We start from the raw sequence: 23,406 nt of genomic DNA on the forward strand, positions 1-23,406 counted from the left end.
CCAGTATCAATTAGGTCTCTATTGGAGTAAGATCTCTTGCTGCATGTTCTGTCTTGAAGAAGGTCTGAAATGCGGACCGAAACGTTGACAACAACCTGATGTTCAATATTTTAAAGGTTTGAATAAATATGAAGTTTTAACTGCGAATTGGTGAGTGCCCTCCTTTCAAATATTCTATATATATATATATATATATATATATATATATATATATATATCATATCTTATGTTTGACACAATTCCATCTGTGGGAGGTGGTTTTACAGATTTTTTTTTTGAGGTCCTGTCTACCATAATTGTCCTACCTTAATAACCGCTTCATGTAATGGGGATGGCCATTGACCATCGATAATTCCAAATCATCAATGGTTTATGGCCAATGTAGAATAGTGTTGCCATCGATAGGGTACCAATACGTAGAGTATTCTGATATATTTAAAGACAGATTATGATTATTGTTTGTACCCCTGGATGTTTTTTAACCAATAGATGTTTGTCCAACCTTATTTTAAATATATTTATTGTGTCTGACGACACCACATCTCCATCTGCCGACACCACCTTATTGAATTACCCAATGCCTCCCCGCGGTTATAGCTAGCACACTGGTTATGTCTCGCAAGATGCATGACCTTGCATTTATCCACATTGAACCTCATTTTCCACTTTTTTGCCCACTCATCTAGTTCATTAAGAGAGCTCGAAAGCGTGGAGACATCCTTGGTTGATCTAATTACTCTGCATAGTTTTGTGTCATCAGCGAAGATTGAGACATTACTGAGTATACCCACCCCAATATCATTAATAAATACAGGTCGAGTCTCCGTTCCGGAGATCTCTTACCTGAAATATTCCCAAAAACGTGGGGTTTTTTTTACAATATTTCTGATTTTTTTTTCTCTGCCCCTTTTTCTCATACTTACCAAGTCCCCCAATGTCCATGGCGGCCTTCAGGATCTTCTTCAGCCAATTCAGTGGTCCCAGGAGTGCATTGCGTGGGCGCGCCGGTGACGTCACCAGCGTGTCTGCAAACTTGTGCAATGCACCCTGGGACCGTCAAAGAAGTCCTGAAGGATGCCGTGGACGCTGGGGGATGCCGGGGCATGCCGGGGCATGCTGGGGGACCATCAAAATGCTTGTGGTCCCAAGCATTTCGGATAAGGGATACTCAACCTGTATGTTAAATAAAAGAGGCTCTAGCACCGACCCCTGTGGCTCTCCACTTAGTATTGGTATCATATTTGATACTGCTCCGTTTACAACCACTCTCTGATCTCTATTACGCAGCCAGTTCCCTACCCATCAACAAATATTTACCCCTAGTCCCAGGTCCTTAGACACAAACAAATGAAGATAAAGAGGTGTATCTTGTTAGACAGAATGAGAAGATAATCAGATGTGAAAAGGTACAAGATGAGGAGAAAATGGCCCAGTCACTGAGTAAAACAGGCAAAACTTTTTTAGGTATATAAGTGAAAAAGAGAAAAACAAAAGGTGAAATAATAAGACTAAACACAGAGACTGGGAGACTTGTTGTAAGAGACAAAGCAATAGCAGATCGTCTAAAAAAAAGGGTTAGGGGCCACAGATAAGTTGCAGGGATATTCAGACACATGAAATAAGTACATTTGCAGAGGAGAATTTCCAAACAGAACTATCAAAACCAAAAGAGGATAAATCAATGGGGCCAGATGGGATACATCCAAGGATACTAAAAGAGCTTGAAGGGGTGCTGGTAGCACCATAAACAGAATTATTCAACCAGTCGCTAGCTACAGGAGTAATACCAGAGGACTGGGAAAAAAAGTAAATGTAGTACCACTGCACAAAAGTGGAAGGTAGGTAGAGGCAAATAACTACACATCAGTAGTAGGGAAATTGATGGAAACACTCTTAAAACAAAGAGTTGTGGATAATCTCAAATACAACAATATACAGGATTCCAAACAGCATGGATTCACTCGGGGGAGATCATGCCAAACAAGCACTATTGACTTTTTGATTTGGTGACTAAAGTAATAGATGGTACTTGTGTAGTTTCACAGTGCCCGATATATCGGGTGCGATATTGGCTGATATATCGATGCGATCCGAAGCGATTTTTGACCTGTTCATAACCCCACTATCCACTACGCATGGAGTTGTTTTTATATAGTGTGGCGAGCACAGTAATCCGCGTCCGCTTGCCACGCGTCGGGCTCGGTGGGTCGCTGCACTCTCCACACTATATGAAGTCAACTCCATGCGTAGTGGATAGTGGGGTTATGAACAGGTCAAAAAACGCTTCGGATCGCATCGATATATCGACCAATATCGCATCCGATATATCAACCAATATCTCATCCGATATATCAGCCGATATCGCATCCAATATATCGGGCGCCGTGAAACTACACAAGTACCTAATAGATAAACAAGGGTCTGTAGATATAGCTTATCTAAGGCTTTGACACTGTCCCACATCGCAGACTGCTAAATCAACTCAAAAGCATAGAATTTGCTACTAAAGGCCCCCTACATTAGGCCGACTTGTCCTTAGGACAAGTCAGACCCAATACTCCTGTGAGCCGCCCGGCAGCTCCCCGGGAGGCTCACATACAATTTGGCACTTGATGAGCCAAATTTTACATGTGATAAATCGCTTGCAATTTATCACATGTACGGGGAGCTGCAGCGGGCGGTGAGGGGCATGGGGGCCGGTGGTGATCAGGGGCAGCAGTGGGGCGGGCAGCGGGGGTACTGAGTGCTGACCTGGGGGCGGTGTGGAGGTCGGACGTGATCGTATGTACTGACCGTCCGACCTCCCTGATCCGATCCGATGCGCACGGGACCGCGCATCGGATCGGATCAGATGTCACAGTCCTGCGATTTTGGGCCGATTTCACCCGGTTATCGGCACAAAGTGCCGAAATCGGATGAAATCGGCCCAAAATCGCATAGTGTATGGGGGCCTTAAGACAGTTGAATGGATAAGATCTTGGTTTCAAGATAAAATAGAAAGTTATAGTAAATGTAATGCATTCACAGGAGGGTAATGTTACCAGTGGAGTATACCATGGATCATTACTTGGACCAGTGCATTTTAATATCTTTATTGCTGACATTGCAAATGGCATTGAAGGGAAAATATGCCTGTTTTGTAGATGACACAAAGGTATGCAACAGGGTAGACACACAAGGAGGTTGATGATCTAGGTCAGGCATGTCCAACCTGCGGCCCTCCAGATGTGCTAAAACTACACATCCCAGTATGCCTTGCCACAATTTGGCTATTAGGGAATGCTAGAATGATGGCAATGCATGCTGGGATGTGTAGTTTTAGCACATCTGGAGGGCCGCAGGTTGGACATGCCTGATCTAGGTAGACTAGAGGAATGGTCAAGAGTGTAACAATTACAGTTTAATGGCAAAAAAACAAAACCACGCACTTGGGTCTCAAAAATCCAAAGTCTAAATATATAATTATACTAACGTAGCAACCAATTACAATGTCAGAGGAAGTGGAGAGAGATTAATCAGCTCCCAACTTTCATTTTTCAAACAACCTGTAATAGGACAGTTAGGAACTAATTGGTTGGTATTTTCCGGTCCTTTAAAGCACTTGCGTTGTCAAAGTGATGCCTTCTCCACACACGGGCTAAGACCAGATACTGTACTCATATATATAGATATGGCGGGTTAGTTTCTCTATTGTTAAGAGTGAAAGGATGATGTTATTCTCCTCTCTTCCAGTTATTATATTAGTAGCGAGCTCGGAAGATGCCAGACAGATCCTGCTGGAAGCCGAAAAGCAGGGACTGACGGAGGGCGATTATGTATTTATTATGGTGCAACAATTTGAAGTCAGTGGTTTTCTGGTGAGTCTTTAGCCCCATACACACTAAACAACTCTCTGTCGACGTCAAAATTGGCGGCGGCGGCAGAGGGGACATGCCTGGGTTCTGGTAATGGCAGGTGCATACACACTTGCCTATGCTGGGGTAAAACGGAAAGGCGGCGGGGGAGTGACGGCCATGCTGCATGTTCAGCCAAGAGAAGGGGCCGTCTCTCAGGAGCGTGCATCGTTAAAGATATTGAGTGTACATTCTAGTCAACATTGTGAATAATATCACCTAGTGTGGGGCATTTGATTGAAATCATTCATATATACTGTGTATATAGAGTATATATTAGAGATGTGCGCAGAACCACGTGTGGTGGTTTTGGCTCTAAACTGTGGCTTTGTTTTGGTTTCGGTTAAACCACCCTCAACTGTTGTCATTTTGAATTTTTCCCAAGATGTATAAAATTGGCTAAGACCACGTAATTCACCTGTTCTTGTTCCTACAATATTATAAACATCAATAACACCTCAAAGCTTATAATAATATTTTTTACCAATAAGTAACAGAGCAGCGGCACAAACACACGCAGGTTATGCAGGAGGGAGGCTTTAATGAACAGGTGGGTTTTCAGTGAACATTTAAAGCATGCAAGGTTGGGGAGAGTCTAATAAAGAGAGGGAGCTGATTCTAGTAAATGGGAACAGTGCGGGCAAAATCTTAGATATGCTCATGGTGACCATGGTAGAGGAGAGACGATGGTCATTGGCCGACCGGAGAGGATGGGAGGGAGTATGTAGTGAGATGAAGTTGGAGATGTAGGGAGCTTTGGAGTTAGAGAGGGCCTTGTATATGAGGGTGAGGAGTATGAAGACGATTCTGTAGTGCAGGGGTGGGGAACGTATTTTGCATCAAGGGCCGTTTGTATGGAGAAAAAATCCTTCGGGGGCCATATGTAAAAAAAATTCTTACAAATTGTCCTGCTGCAGCCGTCCCATGCTCCGGTGGCTGCTGCTGAATAGGACTGACAGTCTCCGGCTGCTGTTGATTAAGAGAAATCCCACGAGAACTACCGACCTCTCTTGAGAATTCCCCTGTACTTGACTCCTGGCAAAGCCGCCAGATGGGTGTGCGGGCCACTCAGACCGGCTACAGGGCCGCATACGGCCGCTGGGCCTGAGGTTCCCCACCCCTGCTGTAGTGGATGGAAGACAGGGTTGATTTTCTTGAAGGGGCTTGGCAGAAGTGGAGGAGAGAGCCCAATTTTCAGGAAGGTGTGGAAGAGAAGAGGATAATCCACAGTGTCAAAGGCAGCAGAACGGTCCAGTCGGATTTCATTAATCGCATTTTTCATAACTAATAGACGCAGAAAGTGGCTTTTAGTGAAGTTGGGCGTCAGCCTCTTTATAATATACTATATGTGGGTGTCAGCCTCTGTATAATATAATATATGTGGGCATCAGCCTCTGTATAATATAATATATGTAGGTGTCAGCCTCTGTATAATATACTATGTTTGGGCGTCAGCCTCTGTATAATATACTATATGTGGGCGTCAGCCTCTGTATAATATACTATATGTGGGTGTCAGCCTCTGTATAATATAATATATGTGGGCATCAGCCTCTGTATAATATAATATATGTGGGCGTCAACCTCTGTATAATATAATATATGTGGGCGTCAGCCTCTGTATAATATAATATATGTGGGGGTCAGCCTCTGTATAATATAATATATGTAGGCGTCAGCCTCTATATAATATGATATATCTGGGCGTCAGCCTCTGTATAATATAATATATGTAGGCGTCAGCCTCTGTATAATATGATATATGTGGGCGCCAGCCTCTGTATAATATAATATATGTGGGAGTCAGCCTCTGTATAATATAATATATGTGGGTGTCAGCCTCTGTATAATATACAATATGTGGGCGTCAGCCTCTGTATAATATAATATATGTGGGCGTCAGCCTCTGTATAATATAATATATGTAGGCGTCAGCCTCTGTATAATATAATATATGTGGGTGTCAGCCTCTGTATAATATAGTATATGTGGGCGTCAGCGTCTGTATAAGATAATATTTGTGGGCGTCAGCCTCTGTATAATATAATATTTGTGGGCGTCAGCGTCTGTATAATATAATATATGTGGGCGTCAGCCTCTGTATCATATAATATATGTGGGCGTCAGCCTCTGTATAATATACAATATGTGGGCGTCAGCCTCTGTATAATATAATATATGTGGGCGTCAGCCTCTGTATAATATAATATATGTAGGCGTCAGCCTCTGTATAATATAATATATGTGGGTGTCAGCCTCTGTATAATATAGTATATGTGGGCGTCAGCGTCTGTATAAGATAATATTTGTGGGCGTCAGCCTCTGTATAATATAATATTTGTGGGCGTCAGCGTCTGTATAATATAATATATGTGGGCGTCAGCCTCTGTATCATATAATATATGTGGGCGTCAGCCTCTGTATAATATGATATATGTGGGTGTCAGCCTCTGTATAATATGATATCATGTGGGCGTCAGCTTTTGTATAATATAATATATGTGGGCGTCAGCCTCTGAATAATATGATATATGTGGGCGTCAGCCTCTGTATAATGTGATATATGTGGGCGTCAGCCTCTGTATAATATGATATATGTGGGCATCAGCCTCTGTATAATGTAATATATGTAGGTGTCAGCCTCTGTATAATATGATATAATGTTGGCATCAGCCTCTGCATAATATAATATATGTAGGTGTCAGCCTCTGTATAATATACTATATGTGGGTGTCAGCCTCTGTATAATATAATATATGTAGGCGTCAGCCTCTGTATAATATGATATATGTGGGCGTCAGCCTCTGTATAATATAATATATGTGGGCCTCAGCCTCTGTATAATATAATATATGTGGGCATCAGCCTCTGTATAATAGAATATATGTAGGAGTCAGCCTCTGTATAATATAATATATGTGGGCGTCAGCCTCTGTATCATATAATATATGTGGGCGTCAGCCTCTGTATAATATGATATATGTGGGTGTCAGCCTCTGTATAATATGATATCATGTGGGCGTCAGCCTCTGTATAATATAATATATGTGGGCGTCAGCCTCTGAATAATATGATATGTGTGGGCATCAGCCTCTGTATAATGTGATATATGTGGGCGTCAGCCTCTGTATAATATGATATATGTGGGCATCAGCCTCTGTATAATATAATATATGTAGGCTTCAGCCTCTGTATAATATGATATATGTGGGTGTCAGCCTCTGTATAATATGATATAATGTGGGCGTCAGCCTCTGTATAATATAATATATGTAGGCGTCAGCCTCTGTATAATATAATATATGTAGGTGTCAACCTCTGTATAATATACTATATGTGGGCGTCAGCCTCTGTATAATATAATATATGTAGGCGTCAGCCTCTGTATAATATGATATATGTGGGTGTCAGTCTCTGTATAATATAATATATGTGGGCGTCAGCCTCTGTATAATATAATATATGTGGGCGTCAGCCTCTGTATAATATAATATATGTGGGCGTCAGCCTCTGTATAATATAATATATGTGGGCATCAGCCTCTGTATAATATAATATATGTAGGCGTCAGCCTCTGTATAATATGATATATGTGGGTGTAAGCCTCTGTATAATATAATATATGTAGGTGTCAGCCTCTGTATAATATACTATGTGTGGGCGTCAGCCTCTGTATTATATAATATATGTGGGCGTCAGCCTCTGTATAATATAATATATGTAGGTGTCAGCCTCTGTATATTATACTATGTGTGGGCGTCAGCCTCTGTAATATATAATATATGTGGGCATCAGCCTCTGTATAATATAATATATTTAGGTGTCAGCCTCTGTATAATATGATATATGTGGGTGTCAGCCTCTGTATAATATGATATAATGTGGGTGTCAGCCTCTGTATAATATAATATATGTAGGTGTCAGCCTCTGTATAATATACTATGTGTGGGCGTCAATCTCTGTATAATATGATATATGTGAGCGTCAGCCTCTGTATAATCTCTTATATATTTAGCCAGATCTGTCACTCAACCCCTGTGGAGAACGTTCCTGTGTAGAACAGTTTCACTTTCATGTGTCTGACGTTCCACCCCCTTGACATCACCTCCCCCCGCCCAGCCAGGGCTACAGTACACGCCCACCATCCACCATTACTCCACAGCCACCATCCACCATTACTCCTGCACATCCCTACCCTCTGCCAGGACCCCCGCGACCCCCCTCCCGCGATTCGCGGGACCCCCCGCGACCCCCCTCTCCCGCGATTTGCGGGACCCCCCCGCGACCCCCCCTCCCGCGAATCGCGGGACCCCCGCGACCCCCCCCTCCCGCGATTTGCGGGACCCCCCCGCGACCCCCCCTCCCGCGATTTGCGGGACCCCCCCGCGACCCCCCCTCCCGCGATTCGCGGGACCCCCCGTGACCCCCCCTCCCGTGATTCGCGGGACCCCCCCCGCGACCCCCCCCCCGCGATTTGCGGGACCCCCCCCGCGACCCCCCCCCGCGATTTGCGGGACCCCCCCCGCGACCCCCCCTCCCGTGATTCGTGGGACCCCCGCAAACCCCCCCTCCCGCGATTCGCGGGACCCCCGCGACCACCCTCCCGCGATTCGCGGGACCCCCGCGACCACCCCGGTATCCGGACTATTGTTAGACAGCACTTACATCGACAGCCATTACATCGACACCATTAGTTCGACACCTCAATAGGTCGACATGGTTTTAGGTCGACATACCATTAGGTCGACATGTCATTATGTCGACAGCTCATTAGGTCGACAGCTCATTAGGTTGACATGTTTTTAGGTCGACACTGCCATTAGGTCGACAGTGTCTATGTCGACAGTCAAAAGGTCGACATGGGTTTTTTCACTGTTTATTGAGCCGACATGTGCCGACAGGCGGTATTTCATGCCCTACTATCCACTAGGGCGTGGTGGGAGAATAAAATAGTGTGCCGAGCGCAGCGAGGCACCGTGCCCGAAGCATAGCGAGCGGCTGCGGTACACTTCAAACTGTGTCCATGTCGACTGTGTCGACATTTCGGCCAAAAAACAGTGAAAAAACCCATGTCGACCTTTTGACTGTCGACATAGACTCTGTCGACCTAATGGCAGTGTCGACCTAAAAACATGTCGACCTAATGAGCTGTCGACCTAATGAGCTGTCGACCTAATGAGCTGTCGACATAATGACATGTCGACCTAATGCTACGTCGACCTAAAACCATGTCGACCTATTGAGCTTTCGAACTAATGGTGTTGATGTAATGGCTGTCGATGTAAGTGCTGTCTAATATCCGTCCCAGACCCGACCACCCCCTCCCGCGATTCGCTGGACCTCCGCGACCACCCCCTCCCGCGAAACGCGGGACCCCCGCGACCCTCCCGCAAATCGCGGGACCCCAGCGACCCCTCCCTCCCGCGAGCCCCCTCCCGCGATTCGCAGGACCCCTGCATCCTCCCCTCCCGCGATTCGCGGGACCCCTGCGACCCCCCCCTCCCGGCATTAAAAGGGCCCCCCGCGACCCCCCCTCCCGCGATTCACGGCACCCCCCCCCCTACTGTGATTTGCGACCCCCCTCCCGCAATTCGCGCCGCCCCCTCCCGCGATTCACGGAACCCCCCTTAGCGCCCCCCTCCCGCGATTTGCGGGCCCCCTCGGCACTTCTCACGATTTGCGACCGCCCCCTAATTCACACATTCGGGGACCCCACCTCCCGCGATTCATGCCCCCCTCACGCAATTCACGGCACCCCCCACACCCCCCTTCCTGCGATTCGCAACCCCCCACGACCCCCCCTCCCGCGATTCACGAAACCCCCCGTAGCGCCCCCCTCCAGCGATTTGCGGGCCCCCTCGGCACCTCTCGCGATTTGCGACCGCCCCGTAATTCACACATTCGGGGACCCCCCCTCCCGCGATTCATGCCCCCCTCACGCAATTCACGGCACCCCCCATACCCCCCTTCCTGCTATTCGGAACCCCCCACGACCCCCCCTCCCGCGATTCATGCCCCCTCCCGCGATTCACGGACCCCCGCACCACCCCCCTGCGCCCATCCTCCCTTGATTCACGCCCCCCTCATGCAATTCACGGCAACCCCCCACACCCCCCCTCCTGCGATTCGCAGCCCCCCCACGACCCCCGCCTCCTGCGATTCATGACCCCTCCCGTGATTCACGGACCCCCGCACCACCCCCCCTTGACTCACGGCACCCCACGCGCCCCTCCCGCAATTCACGGACCTCCGCAACCCCCCCTCCCGCAATTCACTAACCCCGACAACCCCCCTCCCGCAATTTGCGGACCCCCCTTCCCACGATTCAAGCCCCCCCGCGCCCCCGCCCACGATTTGCGGATCCCCGCCCCCTCCCGCTAACCGCGGATCCCCACACACCACCCACCCTCCCGCAATTTGCAGACCCCCCAGACCCCCTTCCGGCAATTCCACCCCCCAGCGGACCACCGCGGCCCCCGCATTTCACGTACCCCCGTGACAATGGGGGATCCTGTACCACCACAAGCAGGTACCGCCCCTAGGTGGGAAATCCGGCCCTGGCTGCCGCACTGCAGGTTTCCCCACTGCCCTCTGCACCAGCGCCACAACTTTTATCAATGTCTTGCCCACATACCACTATTATACAGCCTCCTGCTCTCATGCACGCTCACTCCCTCCCAGTGGGAGGAGACGCTCACCCACTGCCGGGAGCTGCATACTGTCCCCCACCCTCCTCCAGTTCTAGGGATGCCCATCGACCATCAATGATTTTCAAATAATCGATGGTTTATGGCCGATGTTGAATACTTTTGCCATCAATGTGGGAGGACACTGCCCTGCCTCCTGTTCTCCTGCCCCGTAACTTCCGCCAGTGGAGACCCGCTCACCCTGTGTTGCCCACATTCCCCTATCATGCTTTACCGCCCAGCCTCCTGCTCTCATGCACCCTAACTCCCACCCAGTCGGAGGAGACACTGACTCCTGTATTTCTGTGCTGCCATGCTGGACCCTCACCCACTGGCAGAAGCTGCACAGTGTCCACCACCCTCTTTAGTCCCCCGTATGCCCACACACCCCTATCACTACCCAGCTTCCTGCTCTCCTGAACCGTAACTTCCACCACTGGGTAATCGCTGACGCTGTGTTGCCCACATACCCCTATCATGCCTCATATCCCAGCCTCCTGCTCTCATGCACCCTAACTCCCACCCAGTAGGAGGAGACACTGACTCAGGGCCACCGTCCGGTACTCCTGTGCTGCCACGCTGGACCCTCACCCACTGCCAGAAGCTGCAATACAGGGCATCTTTCATACAATTCTAACCATATTTCTCACAATACAAATGTTCACAAATTAAGGGGCGTAGCCCCTTACGCCGGTGTGAAGAGCGCCCGTAGGGCACGATGAATCACCTAGTATAATATATGTAGGCGTCAGCCTCTGTATAATATGATATATGTGGGCGTCAGCCTCTGTATAATATAATATATGTGGGCGTCAGCCTCTGTATAATATAATATATGTGTGCGTCAGCCTCTGTATAATATACTATATGTGGGTGTCAGCCTCTGTATAATATGATATATGTGGGTGTCAGCCTCTGTATAATATGATATATGTGGCTGTCAGCCTCTGTATAATATGATATATGTGGGCATCAGCCTCTGTATAATATAATATATGTAGGCTTCAGCCTCTGTATAATATGATATATGTGGGTGTCAGCCTCTGTATAATATGATATATGTGGGCGTCAGCCTCTGTATAATATGATATATGTGGGCATCAGCCTCTGTATAATATAATATATGTGGGCGTCAGCCTCTGTATAATATAATATGTGGGCGTCAGCCTCTGTATAATATGATATATGTGGGCGTCAGCCTCTGTATAATATGATATATGTTGGCGTCAGCCTCTGTATAATATAACATATGTAGGTGTCAGCCTCTGTATAATATAATATGTGGGCGTCAGCCTCTGTATAATATGATATATGTGTGCGTCAGCCTCTGTATAATATGATATATATGGGCGTCAGCCTCTGTATAATATAATATGTGGGCGTCAGCCTCTGTATAATATAATATATGTGGGCGTCAGCCTCTGTATAATATAATATATGTGGGCATCAGCCTCTGTATAATATGATATATGTTGGCGTCAGCCTCTGTATAATATAATATATGTGGGCGTCAGCCTCTGTATAATATAATATATGTGGGTTTCAGCCTCTGTATAATATAATATATGTAGGCATCAGCCTCTGTATAATATGATATATGTTGGCGTCAGCCTCTGTATAATATGATATATGTTGGCGTCAGCCTCTGTATAATATGATATATGTTGGCGTCAGCCTCTGTATAATATAATATATGTGGGCGTCAGCCTCGGTATAATATGATATATGTGGGCGTCAGCCTCTGTATAATATAATATGTGGGCGTCAGCCTCTGTATAATATGATATATGTGGACGTCAGCCTCTGTATAATATGATATATGATGGCGTCAGCCTCTGTATAATATAACATATGTAGGTGTCAGCCTCTGTATAATATAATATGTGGGCGTCAGCCTCTGTATAATATACTATATGTGGGTGTCAGCCTCTGTATAATATGATATATGTGTGCGTCAGCCTCTGTATAATATGATATATATGGGCGTCAGCCTCTGTATAATATAATATGTGGGCGTCAGCCTCTGTATAATATAATATATGTGGGCGTCAGCCTCTGTATAATATAATATATGTGGGCGTCAGCCTCTGTATAATATAATATATGTGGGTGTCAGCCTCTGTATAATATGATATATGTTGGCGTCAGCCTCTGTATAATATAATATATGTGGGCGTCAGCCTCTGTATAATATAATATATGTGGGTGTCAGTCTCTGTATAATATAATATATGTAGGCATCAGCCTCTGTATAATATGATATATGTTGGCGTCAGCCTCTGTATAATATGATATATGTTGGCGTCAGCCTCTGTATAATATAATATGTAGGTGTCAGCCTCTGTATAATATACTATATGTGGGTGTCAGCCTCTGTATAATATGATATATGCTTATTTCCAGGACGTGTTTTGGAAGGACACCTTAATCAGTGGCCGCAGTGAGAGCATCATTCGGGCCTATGACTGTGTGCTGATGATAGCCCTGAACTGCAGCAACAGCTACAACTCATTTATGAAGCAGGTCTATGACAAGCTGCGGGGTCCCCCGTTTTACAGCGAGATCTCCTCAGAGGACCAGGTGCACTTTAATCCTTCTACTGTACTTCCACCCATTGTACTTTGTTTTCAGCCTGTTGTGTAGCAAATACATACAGCCGCAGGTTTCAGAGGTCATATCTGGGGGCGTAGGTTAAAAGATAGACAGTCTATTGGTCAATACTGTAGGGTCAGCATGCATTAGGGAGACAGGGTCAAAAGATCGACATGCAACAAACCAACAGGGTCGACATGGAAATGATCAACAAAAAATGGTCTATACAAGTTTTTTGAGCATCATTTTTTTATTTGTAACCATATCCAAGCCAATTTAGTAGGAACATGTAGCCGCATGGTTAATAATCCCAATCCAATAGTGTCTCTCATGGATGGTAAATGATGAAGAAGTTGAAAAAGAAAAACTTGTGTTGTCTATGTGTGTCGACTGATTTCATGAAATTATTTGATACGTGTCGCCCTTTCCCTTTTCTACCTTTTGTACTCATAGAAATATTCCATTGGCTGGTAATCTGTAATCTGGAACCCATATATAAATAAATCATGGTTGGTCCCAGCTGCAGGAGGACACTAGATTAGAACGGCATCTGCAAATGCGATGCCTATTGGACCTAGAAGGTGCAGCAGATGACCACACTTAAAATGAGGCATCAGTGGGCACAGACTCACCTGCAGATGGTGGGGTGAGAATTTGGCATAAGCATCCTGAACCTATGGGTCCAAACTGCCCTATGCCAATGCTTCATGCTAGTGGTGGTGGTGGTGGTGGTGGTGGTGGTGTAATGGTGAGAGGGATTTTGGCACGTATTGGGCTCTGGCCTTTATACCAAGTGAACATTCTGTAAACTGTGCGACCCTTGTAAAAAAGAGGGTTAAAAACAGAGTCCTGGGCACTTCTTTCTGGTGTTATGCTGCCTTGCCTTAACCTGAGAGGGCTATTCCTTCTTCGCCCCAATAGAAGCAGTGCAAATAGGTTTTTGTTTGGTAAGGGATAAGGCGCTACATCAGATTAATCATAGATAGTTTGAATACTTAGCTTCTTATGGTTGGTGGTGATCAATTTTCGTCTCCTGTGCTTCTTCTTATATAAGAATGATCCTCGTTGTTGTTTAATATATGGATAGAAGAGAAAACAATTGTTTAGTGATGAGGGAACTTCACTGTAAACGTCCCCAGGGAAGGAAAAGATGTCCCAGTGTCTAGATGTTCATACCTCACTTACATGTAGGGAGAGTAAACTCATCTGGGTTTCTTTTGGTGAATGAATCTCATGTATAGATATCTTCCTCATACGTGAAGATTCTTCTTATGGGGGTATCTCACATGCGAGAATGCGTACCGGTACTCACGATAAAGTGGGCAGTGTCACATTCATAAAGGTTTCTTTCTCCACTCGAAAATGCTTCTTTAAAATTTGTATTTTATTATAAAAATCTTTTCAAAAAACAATATAAAATTTCATAAAAAAAGGCTGTCTGTTGGTGGAGTGACTGCTCCGTCCTTCATGGATAAGGCAGGGTACAACGGGGCCGCGGACCGGTATCGCAGTTACCGTGTATAAAGCTTCAATCCTACCTTAATCCCAGAAGGGTGTCGCTAAGTCCAAAGCCTCCAGCAGAGAGTGTCACAACATGGAATAGCAAGTCCTCCTGCCGACGCGTTTCGAGATGTATATCTCTTTATCAAGGCATGGAGGACTTGCCTGTGGGGCTGCTATTTATGGTCTGTGACATCCAAGATGGAGTTCTTTCTCCTTCCTGTCTATGCATCACTTCCTGTGTTCATAAAATCTCATTCTCTAGCTAAAACGGGTCTGTTCCTATATTTACTTTACACATCATTAGTTTTGACATTGTAAAAATTAATTCATTTAGGCATTTAACCGAAAAAAGGTGTCCTTATTGTTCTTTACACCTTAAAAGGTGTAGCAATACACCTTGTGGCCGCTTTGTACCCAATTGGCTACTTCCAGAAGATCTTGGAACAAATCATTTTAAACTGGTTCCAGGAGCATAAAAAGAGAGTTCAGTGTACTCCAATGTCTTCTGCAGCCACCAGCCCTCATCCCAGGACAGGTCCTATGGGAGGTGGTGGAATTAGCAGAAGAAACGTGCAGCCGACACATCTTCAGAACGTTATGATGTCATGGTGTCAGCATGGGCCGGAGTCCCGGAGGAACTTTTCCAGCACTTTGTTGACAAAGGGGGTCATACTAACTCTACTAACTATACTGGAACCTGGAAGATATATAGCAGGCAGTGTACAGTATATAGAACTATTGTAGTTCTCTCTCTTTCTATATACCGTATTTTTCGCTCTATAAGACGCACCTAGAGGAGGAAAAAAAATATTCTGAACCAAATAGTGTAATGCCCGCTCCCCCGCTCCCCTGGTACTTGTCAGCAGCTCACGGAGGTCCGGGGTACGGGGAACATGCAGTGTGCTGTGGGGTCCATTCGGCGAATGGGATATCGTTGGTGGGGTCCCTGCAGCAGATGGGAACTACCGTGTTTCCCCGATAATAAGACACTGTCTTATTTTTTTTTTGTAACAAAAAACACCCTAGGGCTTATTTTCGGGGTAGGGCTTATTTTAATTAACATGCCCACCATGCCCCCAGCCCTGCTTTTATAGCCACCATGCCCCCAGTCTTTCTTTCACATCACCATGCCCCCAGTCTTTCTTTCACATCACCATGCCCCCAGTCCTGCTTTCACAGCCCCCAGTTACAGCACCATGCCCCCAGTCCTGCTTTCACAGCCCCCAGTTACAGCACCATGCCCCCAGTCCTGCTTTCACAGCCCCCAGTTACAGCACCATGCCCCCAGTCCTGCTTTCACAGCCCCCAGTTACAGCACCATGCCCCCAGTCCTGCTTTCACAGCCCCCAGTTACAGCACCATGCCCCCAGTCCTGCTTTCACAGCCCCCAGTTACAGCACCATGCCCCCAGTCCTGCTTTCACAGCCCCCAGTTACAGCACCATGCCCCCAGTCCTGCTTTCACAGCCCCCAGTTACAGCACCATGCCCCCAGTCCTGCTTTCACAGCCCCCAGTTACAGCATCATGCCCCCGGCCCTGCTCCTCACCTACAACCTTCTTCCAGTTCCAGTTGTTCTTCTTGCTTTCCACCGGCACCGCTGCTATCCGCTCCCGCCATGTACAGAAGCCGCGTGATGAGCGCAGTGACATCATGCGCAGGGCGTGATGCATCCATGGGACCTGGAGCTGGGGTATTCAACGGCAGAACAGCATTGTACTGTACAGCATCCCTCAAGCGGCGGTGAAGGGGGTTAGAGTGGACCTGAGGGTATTGAAGTTGGTGAAAGCACTCGGGTAATGTGAATTTTGATAGGGCTTATTTTCGGGGTAGGGCTTATTTTGGACCAGTCATCAAAAGCCAGGGTAGGGCTTATTTTCGGGGTAGGGCTTATTATTGGGGAAACACGGTAGTAGCGGTACTAGTTCCCATCTGCCGCATGGACCCCCCGATGATATCCCATTCCCAGGGATCATGCACACTGCATGATCCCTGCTGCCCGGACCTCTGTAAGCTGCTGACAAGTACCAGGGAAGTGTGGGGTGGGGGGGGGGGGTGGGGGGCACTGCTGCAGCACCTGCGATGCTGGTGCAGCAGCATCCAGGAGTTTTCTGCACTTTTTTTTGCAGTATTCGCTCCATAAGACGCACACACTTTTCCCCCCACGTTTTTCTGGGAGAAAAAGTGTGTCTTATGGTGCGAAAAATACGTTATGTATATCTCTTATATATTTAGCCAGATCCGTCACTCAAAAGCAGTGTAGGTAATGGTGGGCGGGGTTCCACGGGTGATTGACAGGCCCATCCACCGTTATCCACAATGCAGAACCTGCATTACAAGTTCTACACATCCTATGTCCTACACAAAGCTCCTGCCCCTTACTCTCCCACCACTCCCCATGTCTGGCCAAATACCACCCAAACCCCAAACCCCGCCCCACGGCTGAACACCACCCCCTCCACCCGAGCACACTGACTGTGACCCAGGATGCCTTTGCTGCAGTGGCTCGTCATCTGTACTCTCTCCTCCTGCCAGCTCCTTCCTCCCTGGCCAGACATCCACAGTGAGTACTTCTGTACTCAGCATACAGCCCCTGCTGAAGGTGTCGGGAGGGGGGGTCGCGGGTGGGGTGCCCGCGAATTTCGGGAGGGGGGGTCGCGGGTGGGGTGCCCGCGATTTTCGGGAGGGGTTGTCGCGGATTTCAGGAGGGGGGTGGGGGCGAGGGTGGGGGGAGGGGTGCCCGCGGATTTCAGGAGGGGGGGGGGCGCGGGTGGGGGGAGGGGTGCCCACCAATTTCGGGAGGGGGGGTCACGGGTGGGGGGAGGGGTGCCCGCGAATCGGGGGGTTGTGTGTGTCACGGGTGGGGGGAGGGGTGCCCGCGAATTGGGGGGGGGGTGTCGCGGGTGTGGGGAGGGGTGCCCGCAAATTTCGGGAGGGGGGTCACGGGTGGGGGGAGGGGTGCCCACGATTTTAGGGAGGGGGGGTCGCGGATGGGGGGAGGGGTGCCCGCCAATTTCGGGAGGGGGGCCTACGGGTGGGGGGAGGGGTGCCCGCAAATTTAGGGGGGGTGTGTGTGTGTCACGGGTGGGGGGAGGGTTGCCCGCAAATTTCGGAAGGGGGGGTGGGGGGAGGGGTGCCCGTGAATTGGGGTGTGTGTGTCGCGGGTGGGGGGAGGGGTGCCCGTGAATTTCGGGAGGGGGGTCACGGGTGGGGGGAAGGGTGCCCACGATTTTAGGGAGGGGGGGTCGCGGATGGGGGGAGGGGTGCCCGCCAATTTCGGGAGGGGGGGCTACGGGTGGGGGGAGGGGTGCCCGCAAATTTAGGGGGTGTGTGTGTGACATGGGTGCGGGGAGGGTTGCCCGCAAATTTCGGAAGGGGGGGTTGGGTGCCCATGAATTGGGGGGTGTGTGTCGCGGGTGGGGGGAGGGGTGCCTGCGAATTTCGGGAGGGGAGGTCACGGGTAGGGGTGCCCGCGAATTGGGGGGGGGGTGTGGGGGAGGGGTGCCCGCAAATTTCGGGAGGGGGGGTCACGGGTGGGGGGAGGGGTGCCTGTGAATTGGGGTGTGTGTGTCGCTGGTGGGGGGAGGGATGCCCGCGAATTTCGGGGGGGGGGGGTCTCGGGTGGGGGGAGGGGTGCCCCACAAAAGGGATTCTCTCTCTCTGCGATCCCTCTCTCTCTCTCTGCGATCCCTCTCTCTCTCTGCGATCCCTCTCTCTCTATCTCTCTCTGCGATCTCTATCTCTCTCTGCGATCCCTCTCTCTCTATCTCTCTGCGATACCACTCTATCTCTCTCTGCGACCCCTCTCTCTCTCTCTGCGATCCCTCTCTCTGCGATCTCTGTCTCAATTACACTAGATCTCATACGCACATATATTTCTACTTCTAATGGGGCGTAGCCCCTCACGGCGGTGTGAAGAGCACCCGGAGGGCGCGATGAATCACCTAGTATATATATATATATATATATATAGCCAGGGAGTTCAGCACTCACATCCAAAAGTGTTAAAGATAGGGGTGCACAACAAGGGTCATCCAAGCCAGATGGCCAAATAATAAATTTAAGCACCTGCATATATATATATATATATATATATATATATATATATATATATATATATATATAATGTCCAATCCTGGACCAGCATGTATACACTTCACTATGCTTCAAAAGCTTTATGGCCTATGGTAAAAAGTGACCCCGATTTGCTTGTATTTAAAACAGTACCCCCTTTGGCATCTTTTAAAAGAGGCCGTAATTTACGTGATCACCTTGTTAGGACTGATATCACGGGGATGAATGTCCCGAGGGCCCCTAATGTATACATTAAGCCACCCGACTGTTACAGCTGTTTTAACTGTATGACTTGTAAATACATGGTATCTTGTAAAAGCTTTAAACACCCCCATTCGGACAAAATGTACGAGATTCGTTCAGTCCTTACATGTAGGTCTGAGTTTGTGGTGTACGTTATGGTGTGCCCTTGTGGCCAATACTATGTGGGTCAGACGACCCAGTCGTTTCGTGTGAGAATGGCACTCCACAGGTAGGCCATAGATTTGGCCTTGTCTGGCAGAGTTGTGGAGCAACCTGTGGCACGTCATTTCAAAACATTAGGACATACTTTGTCCTCGCTTAAATACTTTATAATTGATACCGTTAGTGACTCTCTAAGAGTTGGTGATAGAGCAAAACGTTTGCTCATCACTGAGTCCAGATGGAATTTTCGTTTAAATACAATTTACCCACATGGGTAAAATGGTAAAATCAACTGGAATGCGGTCATCTGATTCTGCTGTTTCTCTTGTGTGTGTGTGTGTGTGTGTATATATATATATATATATATATATATATATATATAAAACAAGATATATGCGCTCTAGAACTATGGAGCAGCACCTCTGAGGGATCTTCTGTTAGGTAAGATCCAGGGAATAGAAATGAAGAAAGAAAGTGGGATTTCAGAGGGCGCTAATATATCATAACAATTTTGATAAAAATGGTATTTATTACAACCTCAGTAAAAATTGTCATAAAAAACACCTCTTAGGGTGTAATGTTTACACATAAACAATGAAAATAAAACTCTGGTGAGACATTATGAGTCGCAATTGGAACGATGACACTGGTGGTACAGTCAATTCAGAATGGAAGGCCCAACGCGTTTCGTCATATTCATGACTTCATCAGGGGCAGTGAAACAATTAAAACGACTATAATATTCAGAAATAAGTATCAAGTATCCAGAGTGAATTTCTCAGCAATTAGCCAGAATGATGGCACGATTATTCAATAAGAGCCGATGGGTTTTGATTTTCTCCAGCAATAAACGATACTGGGCTCAAATGAGAAAATAGCCCGTACAATATTGGAGTTCTGTGAAGAGATGTACACCGCATGAATCCACTCTTGGAGGGAGTGAGCGTGCATGAGAGCAGGAGGCTGTATAATAGTGGTATGCGGGCAAGACATTGATTAAAGTTGTGGTGCTGGTGCAGAGAACCGTGGGGACACTTCTGGCAGTGGGGGAACCTGAAGCGCGGCAGCTAGGGCCGGATTTCCCAGTTGCGCGAATTGCGGGAGGGGGGTGCTGGCAGAGGGGGGGGGGGGGGGGGGGTGGTGGTGCAGGAGTAATGGTGGATGGTGGCTGTGGAGTAATGGTGGATGGTGGGCGTGTACTGTAGCCCTGGCTGGGCGGGGGGGAGGTGATATCAAGGGGGTGGAACGTTATACACATGAAAACATTATACACATAAAACACTGCTCCCTAGGGAGGGCGGGTTTCTGTATGCCGCTGGGCGGGAACGTTAGCTACACAGGGTATGAGTGACAGATCTGGCTAAATATATAAGAGATACCTGAACGCAGTAACATGAGAAGTGAACGGTTGACGTCTGTGTTACAGGTCAGTCCTTACGCCGCCTACCTCCATGATTCAGTATTACTTTACGGGATGGGGTTAAAGGAAGCTCTCAAACAAGGGCGAAATATGACAGATGGGCGAGCCCTGGTGACCAGCCTGAGAGGGTACAATCAGGAACAACTGTTTGGTGAGAAGACCTTCATGTTACACATCCCCCAATTGTGTGTGAAAGGATTACCAAATGACTTCTACGATATAGACATAAGCATATACTATACCGCCCAACTTTTCTAAAGCCTAAATCGGGACACGTTCGAAAAGTGGGCAGGGCTAATGGGGAAGTGGGTGGTCATTTGGTAAAGGGGGGCGGGTCTAGTGCTGTGACTCAGCATTTTCAGGGACATGCTGGGCAGCTCCCGGGCCCTTCACTGCCCTCCCTCCCTCTACCCTGACCTGTCGACATTTAGAATGTTGGCAAAACGAATATCAACATTTTGACCGTGTCTGTATTTTGACCATTGGTCAATGGTGGTTGGTATTTTGACCCTCAGGATTTTGACTGACTGCGCCCCACCCCACAACCTGTCACGTGGCAGTTAGATTTGATTGGCTGATACTTTACTGTATCTCTCTTTACTTTACCACTCTTCAAAGCTTGGCAAACAGAGCGTTCTCTACATTGCAACCCATTTACACACGTCATGCAACACCACTACAGTGCATTCTGACAGATGCTTTCCCGAATAAGCCATTAATGGGAAAGTGTAACCCATGATTTAGCATTCCATATACCCTATATAGGTGCCTATATATTTCTTACAGTAGCTCTCACCCTCCGGTGATTAATAGGACGGGTTATGTAACCGGCCGCACAGCTAATGAAACCTATTGGATAATACTGCACAACATACAGTAGCTGAACTTCATTGTCATTTATTAGGAGTGACGGGTTTGCTGAACATTGATAATAAGGGCGAGAGATTCATTGACTACTCGGTGTATGACCTGCAGCGGGTGGGAAACGAGTCTCGCTTCGTCCCCGTCCTGCAGTACGACAGCTACAAGAAGGAGATCAGGTAAGTCCCTGTGTACAGAACATACCTGCCTGCTTGGGAAATAGCATTTCAGGGAGATTGTAAAAGTGGTACGTGCACGATGCATAGCATATAAAGGACTGCAAACTCAATATAAATGGGCACCAAACAGCTAGTAAGTTCTACTGTGCTCTGAAACTTTTCAGGCGTCGCTCGTGTATTGTGTTTTACAAAAAGTTGTGTTTTACAAAAAGTTCCTTACTTAAAAATATGCATAGTCAAAGGGATCAATGTGACTTATCAAATGCAGTGAAATAATCCCAAATACCACCGATGAACAAAATTTGTATGTATATATCTCTGATTTATTTCCCCCCCAGAATATAACAGCTACATAATGGGGGTAAGGTGCAATCAGGGAGATTTTCTAGATTCCTTAGGGAGTCAGGGAGATCGTTACTATTTCGAGGAGTCTCCCTGACAATCAGGGAGAGTTGTCAAGTACTGTATAAGGAAGAGGTGAACTTGTAATTCACTGGTTATCAGGTGAAATCTTAAGATACTTGCAGAATATTTTTTTTCTTTTTTACAGTACCTATTTTATTCACATAGAACAATATAGTTACTTGCCATTATGAAGGTAATATTAGAATATGGGACATGGAAATAAATTTGTGGGATATCATCCAAAACACTGTATTTGCCAGCAGCATGAAGCATGACACGGACCAGTCAGATAAACCTTAAAAATGATTTCTAACCTTAAAAATGCAAAATATATTTAGATTTTTTTAAATAGCTTATGTACTGTATATGTAATATTTTTATGGTTTTCCCTATTAAATGCATGTTCTGCACATGGGGATGCTAATTAGGTGCACAAGCTGCTTTTGCTAATTAAAATGATATATACCATGCCTATATACTTTATGTAATTGCAATTTTATCTGCCTAAAAATGTCCTGATCCAGTGTTTCCCAGCCAGTGTAACATTATTTGTTATGCACATACACAGTCTCTAATTGCAACTGTATCTGCTTAACAAACACTGGGGCAGATGTATTAAAGCCTTAACAAGAGATAAATGCTAAGGTGATAAGGAGAGATAAATGTCCAGCCAATCACCTCCTTACTGACTTTTTTCAAACACAGGCTGTAACATGGCAGTTAGCAGGTGATTGGCTGGATGTTTATCTCTCTTTATCACCCTTGCATTTATCTCTTATTAAAGCTTAATACATCTGCCCCATTGACCCTTATTCTGGTTCACTCTCAAATGGACAAAACCATGTGCACTGCAGATGTAACTTGTGCAGAGAGAGGTAGGCAGTTAGAGTTGGGTGGGTTATTTTGTTTCTGTGCAGGGTAAATACTGGCTGCATTATTTTACACTGCAATATAGATCTCATTTTGAAGTAAAACCCCACCCAAATCTAATTCTCTCTGCACATGTTACATCTGCCCCCCCCCCCCCCTGCAGTGCATATGGGTTTCTCCATTTGAGAAGGAGTTTGCCTTTGCGAGTGAACCAGAATAAGGGCCGATGTTACACTGTTTGTGTAGGAAACACTATCAGAAGATTTTTTTATGCAGATAAAATCACAATTACATACAGAATATATTATAGGTATGCAATATAGCAGTGTGATTAGCAAAAGCTGATAAGTAATATAATAATGATGATAATAATAATATCAGTGTTTGCTGATCACACAAACGGCGATGCAGGCTGCCTTTGTAGCCCTCCTTGATTTCTTCCTATTAACGAGTGGGCCCCCCACACAGCACGATATTCAGGCATTTTCTGAGCGATTCTAACAAATCGCTCAGAAAATGC

General features: G+C 46.9%; 1 protein-coding gene across 3 annotated transcripts in view; it reads left to right on the plus strand.

Annotated features, from left to right (window-relative positions):
- Positions 1-23,406, plus strand: part of LOC146009438 (guanylate cyclase 2G-like) — a 123,944-nt gene that overhangs the window by 7,727 nt on the left and 92,811 nt on the right. For all 3 annotated transcript variants that reach the window (XR_014444671.1, XM_083149820.1, XM_083149821.1), the window contains exons 2-5: positions 3,733-3,857; positions 12,983-13,159; positions 20,578-20,722; positions 21,476-21,611. Coding sequence is in view for 2 of the 3 variants with exons in the window: in XM_083149820.1 (XP_083005946.1) it covers positions 3,733-3,857; positions 12,983-13,159; positions 20,578-20,722; positions 21,476-21,611 (583 nt within the window). In the remaining variant the exon portion in view is untranslated. The remainder of the gene's footprint in view (positions 1-3,732; positions 3,858-12,982; positions 13,160-20,577; positions 20,723-21,475; positions 21,612-23,406) is intronic.

The sequence above is a fragment of the Crinia signifera genome, chromosome 6 (genome assembly GCF_055691185.1).
Source record: "Crinia signifera chromosome 6, ASM5569118v1, whole genome shotgun sequence".
NCBI lineage: Eukaryota > Metazoa > Chordata > Amphibia > Anura > Myobatrachidae > Crinia > Crinia signifera.